The sequence below is a fragment of the Sparus aurata genome, chromosome 11 (genome assembly GCF_900880675.1).
Source record: "Sparus aurata chromosome 11, fSpaAur1.1, whole genome shotgun sequence".
In the NCBI taxonomy this organism is placed as follows: domain Eukaryota; kingdom Metazoa; phylum Chordata; class Actinopteri; order Spariformes; family Sparidae; genus Sparus; species Sparus aurata.
The window spans coordinates 17559866-17573743 of record NC_044197.1 but is presented as its reverse complement, the minus strand read 5'-3'; the positions used below and the strand labels follow the sequence as shown (position 1 = coordinate 17573743).

Sequence of the window (13878 nt, the reverse complement as noted above, 5' to 3'; positions counted from 1 at the left end):
TGTGATAGTCCTTACAATGAGAATATAATAACAGTAATTATCCTAATCCCCTCTACACCCAGAGTCCTAAATCCACGTAATGCTCGACGCAGTCAGTGATGAGCCACGGAGGTCAGGCAACTTTTCCACAGATTATCCGCAAGCTCAATATTTATTAACGTGTTTGCTCGTCCACTCTTGTATTGATAGGACACGAGCTAGGGGCTGCTAAATTGGGTTCAGCCCAGGCCGGACTCAGCTTTACATTGACAAAGAACGGAGTCCAGGTTGGAAAGCAAAATTAATATGCGTGGGGGGGGGGGGGGGTTAAGTGGAATACTGCCACAATCACGGACAGCAAGATATAATGTTTTCCTTTTCCTGTTTTTCCAACTCTGAATAACTTGTTTGAAGTTTCTCCACAGCCAATGAGACAGACACAAAGGGTTTTTCTAATTAAACATTTGCATACTGAGAATAAGCTAGAGTCAAAAGGTGTTTCCTTATTTTAGTCATGTCCAAAACACTGTGTCACCTGCAGAGAATTCAGATGAGCTCATTTTTAGGCAGCACCCTGCATTTACACACAGCTCCTGTATGGTTCTCATAATATCTCCTTTTCTGCTCTCTAATAAGACTATATCGGAGCATGTCTTTACATGCCATTTCGTGTTTCTGTACAGTAAACTGATGATGAAGCAGTCAAGAAACAACCTTTAATTTCATCTTAGCTGTTATGGATTCTTGGAATAAGCTGTGTATAGACGGGCTGCACGCTCAATTGATTTATTCATTTTCTGAATGGACACTGATCACTGATAGAGGAATCAGAGGCTTTAAAAGGATTCTGAAATAAGACCGCATTACAGTTATTTGTGCATGTGGCACTAGTGTGCATGCGTGTGCCTGTAGAGCATGCTTTGTTTACTCACACAATCAGACCTCCCAAGCACCCAAAGGGACCCCCCCTCCTGTAGATTATGTTTAGAAACAAACACTACCTGACATACTGTATGTGCTCCTCGGGGCTTCTGCATTCACATGTCTTTATTTTAATGTCAACGAGGACCCGGTCCCTCTCTCCCTGACAAACGAGACGTGAGCCCGGCTCGGCTGCTGACTAATGTATGTTGAGTTACAGTCGATGAGTGCAAGGGAGAATGGTCCAGGATGATCATCAGGATGTCAATAAACTTGTCCTCCCACATGGCTGATGTTGACACATAAATGATGGCACTTTTTTCTGGCTGTCACTGGTTGCCCTCTCTGTGATATCTTGCCACTCGTTTCAGCACCTGCCTCACTAGGCTCCGAACAGACTGTTTTTGTGGCGTTAAAAGTGGAAGGTAAATGGTAAAAAAAATAAAAAAGAATGACATCTAAAAATCAAAAGACAGGCCTTGTTTATGCAACAGAGCATGGCTAATTATTAATGTGTAAGCCGAAGCTCTGTTGTGTGACTTTTTTAAAGTCAAACTTCAAAGGAAACCACAGGTTTTTAATTTAACCGCAGATTTCTCTCCAGGGAATATCAAAGCACGCACACGAGGATGAGTCAGCGATGTAATTGCAGGGGTGTGAGATTGATAATATATGCATTTGTCGCTTTACATTGCACGCTCCGCTCCCTTTTTTCTCCCCGTATTTCAAGTGCACAAACAACCCCGTCACATGATTCGCTCCGTCATGGAATGCAATCACATCAAAGTGATGTTGAGACCCTCTGTGGCAGACAGTTGGGTTCTTGTCAAGTCCAATAACTCTGCGCGTGTCACGGCAAGATCATCTCGTGTAGGATTATGGGGGAGTGGATGGGGTCACATCCAACAAGCGGCACCACTGGAAGTGGACATTAAATGGGTCAGTAAGTCCCTCTCTTGGCTTTGACCAACAGCGGCATAATCCACTCATTTAACCATGGCTCTATGCCTGTGTTCCTTCTTGCATATAGGAGCTCATAAAAAGACATATTCCTTTGTCGCATCTTGTAAGAGAGATGATTAAATTGATTTAAATGAGGTATTCCCAGAGAAAACTCATTACGCACCCATTTCTATGGAGCGTTTATTCATGCCAAGCTCCAATATGTGGCCTCAAACCACTGGGTAAGCATATCAAAAGCTATTTTTTACCACAAGTGTGCACAAACAGACTGTATTCACTGCCTCAATGGGACACAGGTGAGCCTTGGAAACCTTTTATTCATCCCTTGTCGGAAAATTAGATTCTGAATAACTTCCACATAAAAGCCCCCGGCGCTGTAGTTAACACCCACACAAATCAAGACCCCCTGTTTAATTGTTCAAATGTCAATACATTTGCATGCGGTTTCAATCTTCGCTGCATCCTCAAATTACACATTTGCAAGTGGGGATTGTATGGGGGGGGGGAATGATCCAATTTGTTTGAAATTATAAGGTATGGCTCGCTTCGCGACTTGCCAATTAGCTAACAAAACTCTGCATGTGGCCACAACAATGCCGTGTAGTTTGTGTGTTACCAAAGTGCCTCACAATGCAGAAATGCTCTGCTGTTACGGATGCTTGTGAGTCACATGCATTAGCAGTCACCCCAGAGAGCCTGCCTCTTATAGTCTGATGAATATACAGCTCCCCTAATAAGCACCACTATGATTCATTCCCGTCTTCTGCAGTGCTTACATAGAGGTCAACCTGTGCGCGGCAACATTTACAGAGAGAAAGCAGGGAAAATAGAGAGACATGTGGACACTTAAACCGTCAACATCAGCCATCTGAGGTGCTCAGGTGAAACGGCGAGAGACTTCTGTCTCCTGTATGCCCACCAGCAGTGCACGAGCGAGGGATCAGGATGTGTTAAAAATGGCCAATTTGTTTGTTTGCCTTGACAACACACACAGCGGTGCGAGAGGAGAGGATATTGACGTGGAAAATCACCCTTTTTGTTTTTGTTTTTCTGTCCTCCTGTCATATTCTCGTTGTTTCTTTCTCCGTCTGCTTCCATCTTATTGCCGCTCTCTTTCATTTAATCCCTTTCATCTCTCTATTAGATTCAGTCCTGCTGTTTCTGTCTGACTGTCTCTTTTTCACGCGCCCTCGCTCTCTCACCTTTTTTGATTCTTTAACCCTTTTAACCTTCCTGCTTGTAGACTCCCAGTCCTCCACCTCCATGATCAACCATGAACCGCGCCCTACATTTGAATATTTGCATGTCCGTGTGCCTCCACATATATGCGCCCGTTTGGCCTCTTTCCTGAAGTCCGGCTAAAGCTTTGGTCGGACTGTTCAAATCATGCCCGACAAGAGCGGTGCGCACTAAATGACAGGATTTAAGTAAATCCTTAGTGGTGCCTTCTGGCAAAGAGCACACGCAACAACAGAACAAAGGCAGCCATCATGCACATCATGCTCTAACAACCTCATATCAGAGTTTTGAGTTCAGGATCGATGTTACAGGTAAATAGGGTTGAAAAAAAAATTTAACCATAGATATCAACATTAAACTTCCCTAGTTGATTACTTATGTTAAGACTCTTATTTTTTTTCTATAACAAGTTTACAGGCTATCTGATGAAAAGACTTGCTAATTTGCATCAATGAACAGAATCCAAATCTAAAATAAAAACCCAAATGTGGATTTTGGACGTTTCCTTTCCATCGACACAGCCCGAAATGTGTCAGATCGTCCTCAGGATGGAATAGGCAAACAGAGAGAGACGAGCGAGGTCTCATTTTTCATTTCACGTCACAATCCGCTCACATATGGCCAATTAAAAAGTGATTAATCCATGTGAATTGTTACAAATTGCCCCTTTAAGTGACTTTATCCTAGTTAAAAACTTTGCAGCCTACAACTGCTACTGATTGAAAAACTGCCTATTTGAGTGAAAGTTCTCTCCGGCTCTTTTCTTACCTTATTTACTCTCAACCAAAACTCCTGTTGGTTGTTGTCTGGATCACATGGATGTTGACTGACTACACAAGCCCAGCCTGCTAGGACCAGACGAAATCAAACACCTCACTATACACAACAATCTGCAGAAACCCGCCCAGAAATCCAGAGTCTCTTTTTTTGTTTTTGTTTTAGTGTCCCTTAACCTGAGTATTTCGGCAGGACTTACTGATGGCAGGAAGAATTTCTGAGATGTTAGCGGACTTCTGGGGAGTGTATCTCTAACTAAGAGCCTCATTCTTCACTGCCGGACTGCAGGATCTCCCTATATGCCAGCTCCCATTCTTTATTCCTCCCATGGTGCTTTTTTAACCACCGTTTTTATGATGCACTGTGACGTTATTCCGTCTGCGTCGTGACCCACTGGTCTCATTCTTGGTTACGAAATAGGGGTGAATTTAACTTGGGCAATAAAAAAGGGGGGAAATCCCACGATGGGGATTTACAGTCTTGTTCACAACGTCTCTGATATTACATCGTTAGATAATACCTCACCACCCAGTGTCTGGTGGCAGCGGAGGCCAGGAGGTCACCTGTTCCCTGTGAAATCTGATCTCGATCTCTGCCGCTCCTCCTGCACTGAAACGTCGTAGCACACGAGGGCCAGTTGTTTCCAGACAAAGTGGAGCATTTCACCCCTCGTCCGAATACACACTTCGAGACGGCGTTTTTTTCTCGTATAGTCACCGCTGCCGCTGCAGTACACAGCACAGGACGAGTGATCTCAGCTCTAAGCTCTCAACTCTCAACTCTTAGCGTACGAGCACGTGGGCAGCGACGACAAACCGGGGGTTATGACTTAAAATGCCACAAAGAGTTGTTTTACATAAAAGAGAGAGAGAAGAGGGAAGGAGTGGGGATGTGATTGTGGTTGCACTGAGCCCTATAGCCAAGGGGATCCACAGTCTCTTGTTTGATTACAGTCTGCCTGTGAAACAAGGCGTATTAAAAGAATTATTACTCAGACATCACAATGTTCCCCCATCACTCCCTGACACACGCCTTTGAGGAGATTTATTTCACACAGGCCTGATTATTGTGTCTGTGTGTGCCTGCGTTTTCTCTAATCGGGTTCGCGTGCTCGCATGCCGATGCATGCGCGTCCGTTTGGAAGCATGTCTGAGTGTGGCTCAGAAAAAGTCGCCCTCCTGCGCGCCCGGCATTAAATATCATCCCGCTCGGCACACTTAGAGTTAATGCTTGAAATTTGAGGCACGTACAGTACAGAGAAAGCTGCAAGGAGAGGGGAAAAAAACGCAGGCTGTAGTCTGGCAGCTGCTATGTCTGTTCTCTATACTTTGGTGTCATTCTGTGTATGAGGGTGTACACGCGTTTTTAAAAGCGCGTGTGTATGTGCACTCTGCCTGCCTGTGTCCATATGAATCAATGCGTCTGTATTGTGGGGCAGAGAAATATTGGAGACAGCAGTAAATAACATAATCCAGCTATTAGGTTTTGTTCCCTAAGACGTGGACGTATACAGTACTGTACACACCCTCACAAGGACATGACTCGTGGGAAATTATACGAATTTTCACCCAGCTTTCTTCATATTTACTGCTGATACACAAGCAATCATACACTGTTCCCCTCCACAGCAACAAATGCGGCGCAGAGTGAAAGACGTGTAATCCAATTTCCTTTGTGTATTATTGTTATTATTGGTAGATATCAAAATGCATCACAAGCGTGTTATAAATCATCACACTATTTCATACTCAAGAACAGCTCCATTTCCATATGAACTTCCAAGCAAGGGGTGCATCCACGGAGGACTGAGCCGAGCGCGTGTTGGAAACGGAGGAAATAATTGACACGTTCTTTCTTTTTCACAGTTCAACACCTCATTTCAATTAACCTGCGCTCTGATGGGTTACTCATTTATTTTTCCCTCCACCAGATCCTCTTGGTCTCCTCTCAGAGGCCGAGCGCTGGCCCCCCCTCTGATGGCAGAAACAGACTCTGAGTTGTTTGAAGTTCCACTGACTTGTTAACTTTTGCTGTTCCTCTTCCATTAGGAGGTGATTACCACCCGGGAGCCGCATTTTCACAGTGTTCAAAAGACACTATTCTTTTACTTTACCCACAGAATGAGAACAAAAAAAATCCCCCGAGCAGCCTCGCTTTACACCATCATCTCGAGATTATTCCATGACGGCGCAGACTATGGGGTGTGGGGGGGGAGGGGAGACGAGTGAGATCTAATAATTCTTTTAAACTTTTTTTGTGACAAATTAGCTGAAACAAATGCTAACTGTGTGTTCCCTTACCACTTTCCCCCCCCAAGATAAACAGCACCTGGTAATGTGTATGAAACATTACCCTGATGAACAGCCATGCGGTGCCTACTGAAAGTGAAGCCATTAAGCATAATATAAAAGACACACACGCTGTCGGTTTTCATTTGTCACCTCGGCATGACTACCGAGTCCTGGTGAGGTCTCATCTTGTCTCTGTGAGTGCGCGTTTCAGCGTGGGTGTGTGTGTGTGTGTGTGTGTGGTCCTGAGTGCTTACGTGTCAAGCCTCTCCTGGATTCCCATCCCCATTGTCTGTCATCAATTCCAGACCTGTAACCCCAAGTGGTAATAACAGAACTACTGACACACGTGTAAGTGCGACAACATGTGGGCGTCGAATCACACAAAGAGGTTATGAATAAGTCTGTCCTGACTATCAGTGGGACTTGGCGCTCACACTCTATGACAGCTAATTGAAGGTTCCCTTTGGGCTGAGTGCAGCAGAGACATAATAATCAAGGATCCTGCCCTGGTTGTTTCGCTACACAGCCCAAACGTGGGTTTTGTCCTCTTTTGTCATAATCAAAGGAGCATTGCTCGGGGAAGGTATTCAGCGGCGTTGCCACAGCTGAGAGCGGGAAAATATTTGCTTCATGTTCCGAATCCCACAAAGGTGTAGAGAAGGCTACTGCAGAGCACTACCGACAGATCAATACCCATCCCTCACAGTGACTGCTTATAAACTTATCCACTTAGACATCTCTGTGAAGAAGTGACTGCCCGAGAGGAGTGTCCATGTTAATACCTGCGGGTTAATTCCTCACAGCTTTCACTGGATTAAATCAAACCGAGCGGCGGCATAAAGGTAATAAAATGGTTGAGTCGCTGGCAGGATTAAGAGGCTGACACGCTATGTACACAGGAACAGCAGTGGTCAGAGAGGCCTGCTTTGTTTACGCAGGAATCTCTCTGGGAAGATTCACATTAGCATCTTTTTCACAAGCGAAAAGAGGATTAGTTTGTGTCAAAAACATGAAACGAAACCACCCCCAGCAGGATTATTTTGGCCCTTTCGCTCGTGTCCCTTTTCATAATATTTCTTGTTAATGAAGCTCTTTAATGTACAGCTGTGTTCTGTGATGGCGCAGCCCAGACGTTGGCTCAGCAAATCCAACCCCACGCCCCTTTCCCATAGCTGAAAAGCCATCCAGTTCGCCTTGGGCCAACTCTCTTCCGATGGAATGCTTCAGGAGAGCCAAACCCATTAATTGGTATTAACCAAGTCTAACATTAATTACCCCTCACACTTTCACCGCTGATAGCAGGTAGCACAATGACAAATGGGAAAAAGAAAAAGAAAGCTTCAAAGTGATTTATTGGAACATGCTGTAACTAGAGCATGCTGCTCAACGTCCCATCGAGCCATGACAAGCGGGCCTCTTGAGTGAGGGGTGTAAACAAGATACAGTTGTTAGTTGACATGCAAAAGGAATGTGCTTGGATTACAGCAGATGCCTCTTTGATTTATCGGCCGAGGTTGCCAGCCCCTTTATCTTAAATCACGCTGCCGAACAGCGATTCATTTTCATTTTTATTTCTGTCTGGATTCTACACTCCCCACCCATGGAGAGCGGGATCTTATCATTATCATCTTTCATACTTTGGAAATGAGAAACCAATAAAGGGCCCCACGGTTTCTCTGGAATCTTCTGGACGCTTGCCAAACCCACCCCGACCCAGATGTTTAAAAAGAAAACGATAATCATTATAAACTATGTCGACACACGTTCGTTTTCTTCAGACTTGCATGTCGTAGTGTGTAAGCTTACCCAGAGATTGTTTTTTTTTTTCTTTTTTTTTGGCTATTACTTTCACCTTCTGTGAGTCGTCTCAGTGAGTCATGAAAAACAACGGTTATAGCAATAAAGGGGTATTGGTGCAGAATAGAGACAGGCATTTCTCCCAGCCAGCTAAATGCTAGTGCTGAAAGGACATTAAGCACAGGTTGTCTCTCAACCGCTGTGACAGGCCGTGCAGCCGAGAATTTCACCGTGTTGAGTAAAAGGATACAGGTGGGGGTGGTGGTGGTGTTGGGGAGACGAAGAGGAGGCTGAGGTGAAGCCAGCCAGCCAAATCTGCCTTCAGCTCAGTGTCAAAACAGCCAGTCAGCTGTGTACACCTTCATGTCGCCCGCGTGTGTGCGTGTGTTTGTGTGTGTTGAGTTCTATACCCCCATCACCAGGAGGGAGCACACGGAGTCATCTCCTCTGGTCAATAGAGCCTAATTCGCCACAGGTAGCAGCCAGCCTCAAAGGCGATTTCCCTTCAGCCTACCTGTGCTGAAGTCTCTCATTCACACCGTGGGGCCTATGGTGATAATAGTGTGTTTTTGTGTGTCTGTGTCTGTGTTTTTTTTTGCGGGGGGGGGGGGGGGGTCGGTGGGGAGTTTCCTGCTATCAGCAAGGCCCATTATCCAATGGAGGCAATAGATATGGAGGTGTTGCTGCCTGGGGTCTGTCTGCCTCTCCTTCCAATCCACCGGAGGACAGAAGCTGTCTTCTCATTCTCCAACTTGGCCCCATTGTTTCCGATCTCCCTGTCGTCGTACACTACATGCGCCTCTCTTTTCCACCGTCCTCCCCCCGCTCTCCATTTCTCCCCCCCCCCCCCCCCCCCCCGTTTTGAACCTGACTCCTGACTTCTTCTTTTTAAATGCGCTTCCCACCAAAAGTAGCAGGAACTTTTTAGTCCCGGGAACTTCTTTTCAAGGAACTGAAAGGTTCTTTCAGCTCTTTGTTGTCTGCGATTCCACCGCGGTCTCAACACCTGCAAAGTTTAGGCCAATTAGTCTGCTGATGATGATAAAAACAACAGCTGTTTTTTTTTTTTTGCGCACGACTATACAAAAAAGACCTTGAATACATCGTTGGTTCATCTGATGTGTTCTTTCTTCTGTAATTAAACGTTGACGTGTCAAAGCGCCATGAACAAAAAACAACCTGGCGTGTGTCTGCAGATTTTTAAATGGCATCTGAAAATAAAATGCTACAAGAGTTCGACTAACCACGAATGTTCAACTCTAGAGCTCCTGTGCTACCAAGTGCTACCCTCAGAGCAGGGACTTTTTGGGGGGTAAAATAAAGCCCCTGGAACTGAATCTAGACCCCGGCCCCTGTGATGAAGTCCCTCCGAAGGGTCCTTGTGCCTGGGGAAAGCTCCTGTGGCGGAAACTCGACTTTAGACTTCTCTGTCTCTTCGATGTTTTCAGTGCCGGCTGTACTAACGCGAACAACTGTGCCTCAGCTCAGGCAGTGTAACAGCACCTCTTCACATTCTCTGCATGCTCTACAGGCAGCCTAATGGAGGAAATCAAAGTACTCAAATGCGATTAGATTCAGTATGCACATTGCATTCCAATCAGAGCTCCTTTCATTGATATAGCTTATCCTTTTAAAACTCAACCAACAAATACTTTTAAAGGGGGGTTGGGGGTCATGCTTTCGTTTTGTACCTGAGGATGTGGAGCAGATTTATATCAAATAGTTAGTGTTTATCAACATTTCATCTATGAAACTCCCTCATGTGCAACTTTTATGAAATGTAATTACAGTGCTGCTAACACTTTGCTGGTGTATCACATGAAAAATGTCTTCCTAGTTTTTCCTTAGTGGCTCATGTTAAATGTAAGGAGTGCACTATTTCCTCCTTTTTCCGGGACTGAAAAATATTGTTTTTGCCTGGGGCATTGCATGAGTTACCGCACACCTGCTTTATCAGAGTATGAGTTGTAGCAAGAAACAAGTGAAAAAAAGAAAAAAAAAAAAGAGTGTTCAGGCACCATGGCTGCACATACAGGTTCTGTGTTGCTCTAGTGAAATTTAATCAGCCATGCCACAAAATCTCCCAGGCAAGAATGATTGCCAGGCAGGAGGATGTTACTGTAATTATTGTCTTGTTCACTACATCTGAATGCCTTGGATAAGCCACAGTCAACGGGAAGGCAAATACGCTTGTTGCACAAAGCACTTAGCAGCAATTTACACAACAGGATACTTGGATGTATAAGCATTACTGTGTGAACATGTTGGGGGGAAAAAAAAACTTGGGACGCTGCTTACTGGGGGGCAACTGTTAAGGTTTAGTGGGACATGAGGGCATCTGCCCACCAGAAGGCCAGCGTTTGAATACCTGCCAAAGTACTTTTAGCAAAATACTTGATTTAGTCCACATTATGCATCCCAGGGGTGCCACACTAATGAGCTGACCTCACACTGCAACTGCAGGTCAAACTAGTCTTGTCAAATCAATTTTGTTTACAAAGCTAAATATCACAAACTAATATTTGGCTTATATTTTCTTTTGCATTTATGTATCCACAGCAGTGCATAATGTATACATAATGACTGATAAATGTGTTTCCCAGTGAGAATCAAACTCCATAAACCATGGAGGAGATAATGTTTTCCCCCACTGGCCTGCACAACATTACATAACGCTGCTCTACCTAAACATTAACGCCTGTGTCTCTTCACAGCTCCGCCGCTGTCAGAAGTCACCACATCCCCTCAGCCTCAGAGAACTACAACAACCACCACAACAACCACAGTGCACTGGGGTGTGGCCAACACTACCACCACAACAGGGCTCAAGGAGGGCAGCAGGGGAGCGCCCAAGCCACCTCCTGTGATTCCACAGACTACTTCCCCTCCACCTCTGGAGTCCTTCCCTCTACCCGAGCGCTTCTGCAAGGCCACCGAGGAAAGAGACATAACGTGGCCTCAGACCCCGAGGGGCATGCTCGTGGAGCGACCTTGCCCCAAGGGAACGCGAGGTAAACAGGACTCCCTCTCTCCTCAGGGCCGAGCGCTCGCTGCTTTCAATATGACCCGGGGCATCTCAAGTGAACATCCCAGAGTTTGTTAGATTTGCCTTGATACTCGTGCATACAACAATCTCTTCAACCGGGCACCAGTTTAAGTATGTGTTCAGGCACTCGGAGAACACAGTCTATAATGAAGTTTTAGCTGTGTCATTCCAGGTCAAAACATGATTTAGCAATCTGTAACGGCTGCGTCGCAGAGGAGCAGGCTCAGCTGTTTCTCCCGCAGCTCGCGTGGAGATGTGCATCCCTCAATTGATTGTGTGTGAAATCATGTTAGCACTCTGAGTTCATCAGACACGGGGCTAATTAGGACGGGGGGGAAAAAATTGTTGCCACTTTGTAGCAAAAACAGGAGCAAGCTGTTGAAGATATTTCCAGAAAATAATGTGGCAGAAAGAAAATTGGTGACTTTAACACGCTCTGTGTTTACTGTATCCAACAATTTCAGTTTAATTTGTCATTTGACGGTGATCAAACAGTTTACCAGACTAGCATGGTGGAGGAAAAAAAAACTAAAATATCCTTCAGGGCTGATGTTTTCTGTGTGCACACACAAACAGACACTCTCTGGTCTCCGTATTTGTGTAAGAGATAAAAAATTTGCATGTTTGTAAATTTCTTGTTTGCGTGCAGGCTCCTCTTATTATCTCTATCCTTGTCCTGTGGTGCCCTGTGAAGGGCTTCATGGGAAAATAAATCTGATTTGACTTGATTGAACTTGACTATTCTCTTCTTGTTTTCCCTGTCAGGCACAGCCTCTTATTTATGTGTCCTTTCCAATGGGACCTGGCACCCCAAGGGCCCTGATCTGAGCAACTGTACCTCCCACTGGGTCAACCAAGTAGCCCAAAAGGTTTGTACGAGCTCTGCCTCACTGTTTTCTCTCTGAGTGGAATGTGCATGTGCTTCTCGAGGATATTTGGGGGGGGGGGGCCATGTCCTTGCACTGTAAAGGACGTCTACGCTGATGTATTTTAATCAAAGCTGCACATATGGCAACAAAACCAGGGCTGATTAGCTTAAATGCTGCATTTCTCAGCTATGAAAGAGGTCTAGAAATGAGCAGTTTGATATGTGTGTTTTTTGACTGCAATGCTTTTATGTTGAAAATTATGATTAAAAAAACAGCATCAAAAAAGGAGTTTGAGCTTAAAGCACAGACGGAGATGTGACTGGCATAAATCCTGCATAATAATGTGTAAGTTATCCAAGTTTAAACCTTTTTACATGAAACAATATTTTCCCTCCTTTCTGCATAATGTGTGCCAGAGATGTAACAGCAGTCGTAGCACGCGGCTCTCAGTCTATCTGTGGTTTTTTTCACTTACTGCACAAAAAACTGCCGCCATGGCAACTTCTCCTACGCGAAGAAAACATTAAACCCCCCTCTTCACAACTGGTATTTCAAGGACTCATTCAAGTGCGATTTGATGTCAGAACCGGAGCTGTAAAGAACACTCCAAGTCTGTCTGCTTGCATTCTTGTGCACATTATTCACTTGTCGTCCTCCCCCCCACCCCGCCGCAGATCCGCAGCGGTGAAAACGCAGCTAACTTGGCCAACGAGTTAGCCAAGCACACCAAAGGCCCCATCTTCGCCGGGGACGTCAGCTCCTCGGTGCGCCTGATGGAGCAGCTGGTGGACATCCTGGATGCTCAGCTGCAGGAGCTCCGGCCCAGCGAGAAGGATTCTGCAGGGAGGAGCTTCAACAAGGTAACCACATCCACCAGAAATATGCCTCCTTTGTGTACAGCACGAAGTGAATACTGTCGAATGAGAAATGCAAAAGGGAATAAAGGGATCCCCGAAATAATGCAGTGATATGTAAAGTAGCTGCTGTTGTCTGACACATTCTGTTTGCACTCTCTCTTTTCAACTTCAGGAAAGCTGTGAGACAGAAAAAACAGAATCAAACAAAAAAACAAAAAAACAGCCATTGCTATTTTAGATTCTGTAATCACGGCGGTAATTGTAATGGCCGTGATGTGATATTTCTATGAGGTGTCAGAAGGCTCAGAGAGGAAAAATGCAGCATGCTATGAATGTGATTTCGAGCCCTTTTTTACTTCTCGACCCCCAGGACAGTAGATCAGCGCCGTATGGGAGTGGCTGTATCAGTCACTTAGCAGTTAGCTTGTGCATCCACCTCACAAGTCAGCCAGGGCCTTGATTCTACACAGCTCATGATTTTGTGCAAAAATTACGTGTCTCTATTTTTTATCTGTTTCTTTTTCTTTTCTAATTTAAAAAAAGCTTCAAAAACGAGAAAGGACATGCAGGGCATACATGAAGGTATTGGAGCAAAGCTTCTGCCCACTCTGCTTGCTGCCGCTACCCTCCACACCCCCTCCCCTCCTCTATCCCTGTGCAACTGTATCCGCCCCGGCCACAAGTTCAGCAGCATGTGCCCTCTGTACCGTCGTGTACTCCCCTTCTCCTTGTGCTTTCTGCTTTATTTTTATTTTTTATTTTTTTTGAGTAATTGCCTTACACAGAGACACAATCACAACCCAAAGTGCTTTTTTTTCTAAGTCAAAGAGAAGTCATCTCCAATTACTGAGGCGGCTTCTTGACATGGATGTGTCTCTGTGCACTCCCCACCTCCTCTATGCATTGGCAGCGATGGTGTTTTTTTTTTTCCCCTGTTGTGTGTTTTAAGTGTTTACTCAAGATTGCACGTCTGTATGCGTAACACCATGATTCAAACAACCATCCTGTTTCTTAACACTCCTCTCAATATTCATTTGCTGAAGGATTTACTGCTTTGTTACAATCTTTTGCCTTTATGCGAGAGTCCTTCAATATCAAACAGTCCTGAATATTATATAAATCACAGATCATTGGTATTT

The 13878-nt window shown here is 45.0% G+C and overlaps 1 protein-coding gene across 43 annotated transcripts in view; it reads left to right on the top strand.

Annotated features, from left to right (window-relative positions):
• Positions 1-13878, top strand: part of adgrl2a (adhesion G protein-coupled receptor L2a) — a 207298-nt gene that overhangs the window by 170134 nt on the left and 23286 nt on the right. For 37 of the 43 annotated variants that reach the window (XM_030432608.1, XM_030432604.1, XM_030432607.1 and 34 more), the window contains 4 exons: positions 10682-10978; positions 11779-11882; positions 12557-12742; positions 13283-13321. In XM_030432608.1, coding sequence (XP_030288468.1) covers positions 10682-10978; positions 11779-11882; positions 12557-12742; positions 13283-13321 — 626 coding nt within the window. The remainder of the gene's footprint in view (positions 1-10681; positions 10979-11778; positions 11883-12556; positions 12743-13282; positions 13322-13878) is intronic. The other 6 variants (XM_030432613.1, XM_030432645.1, XM_030432621.1 and 3 more) reach the window with 1 other exon arrangement.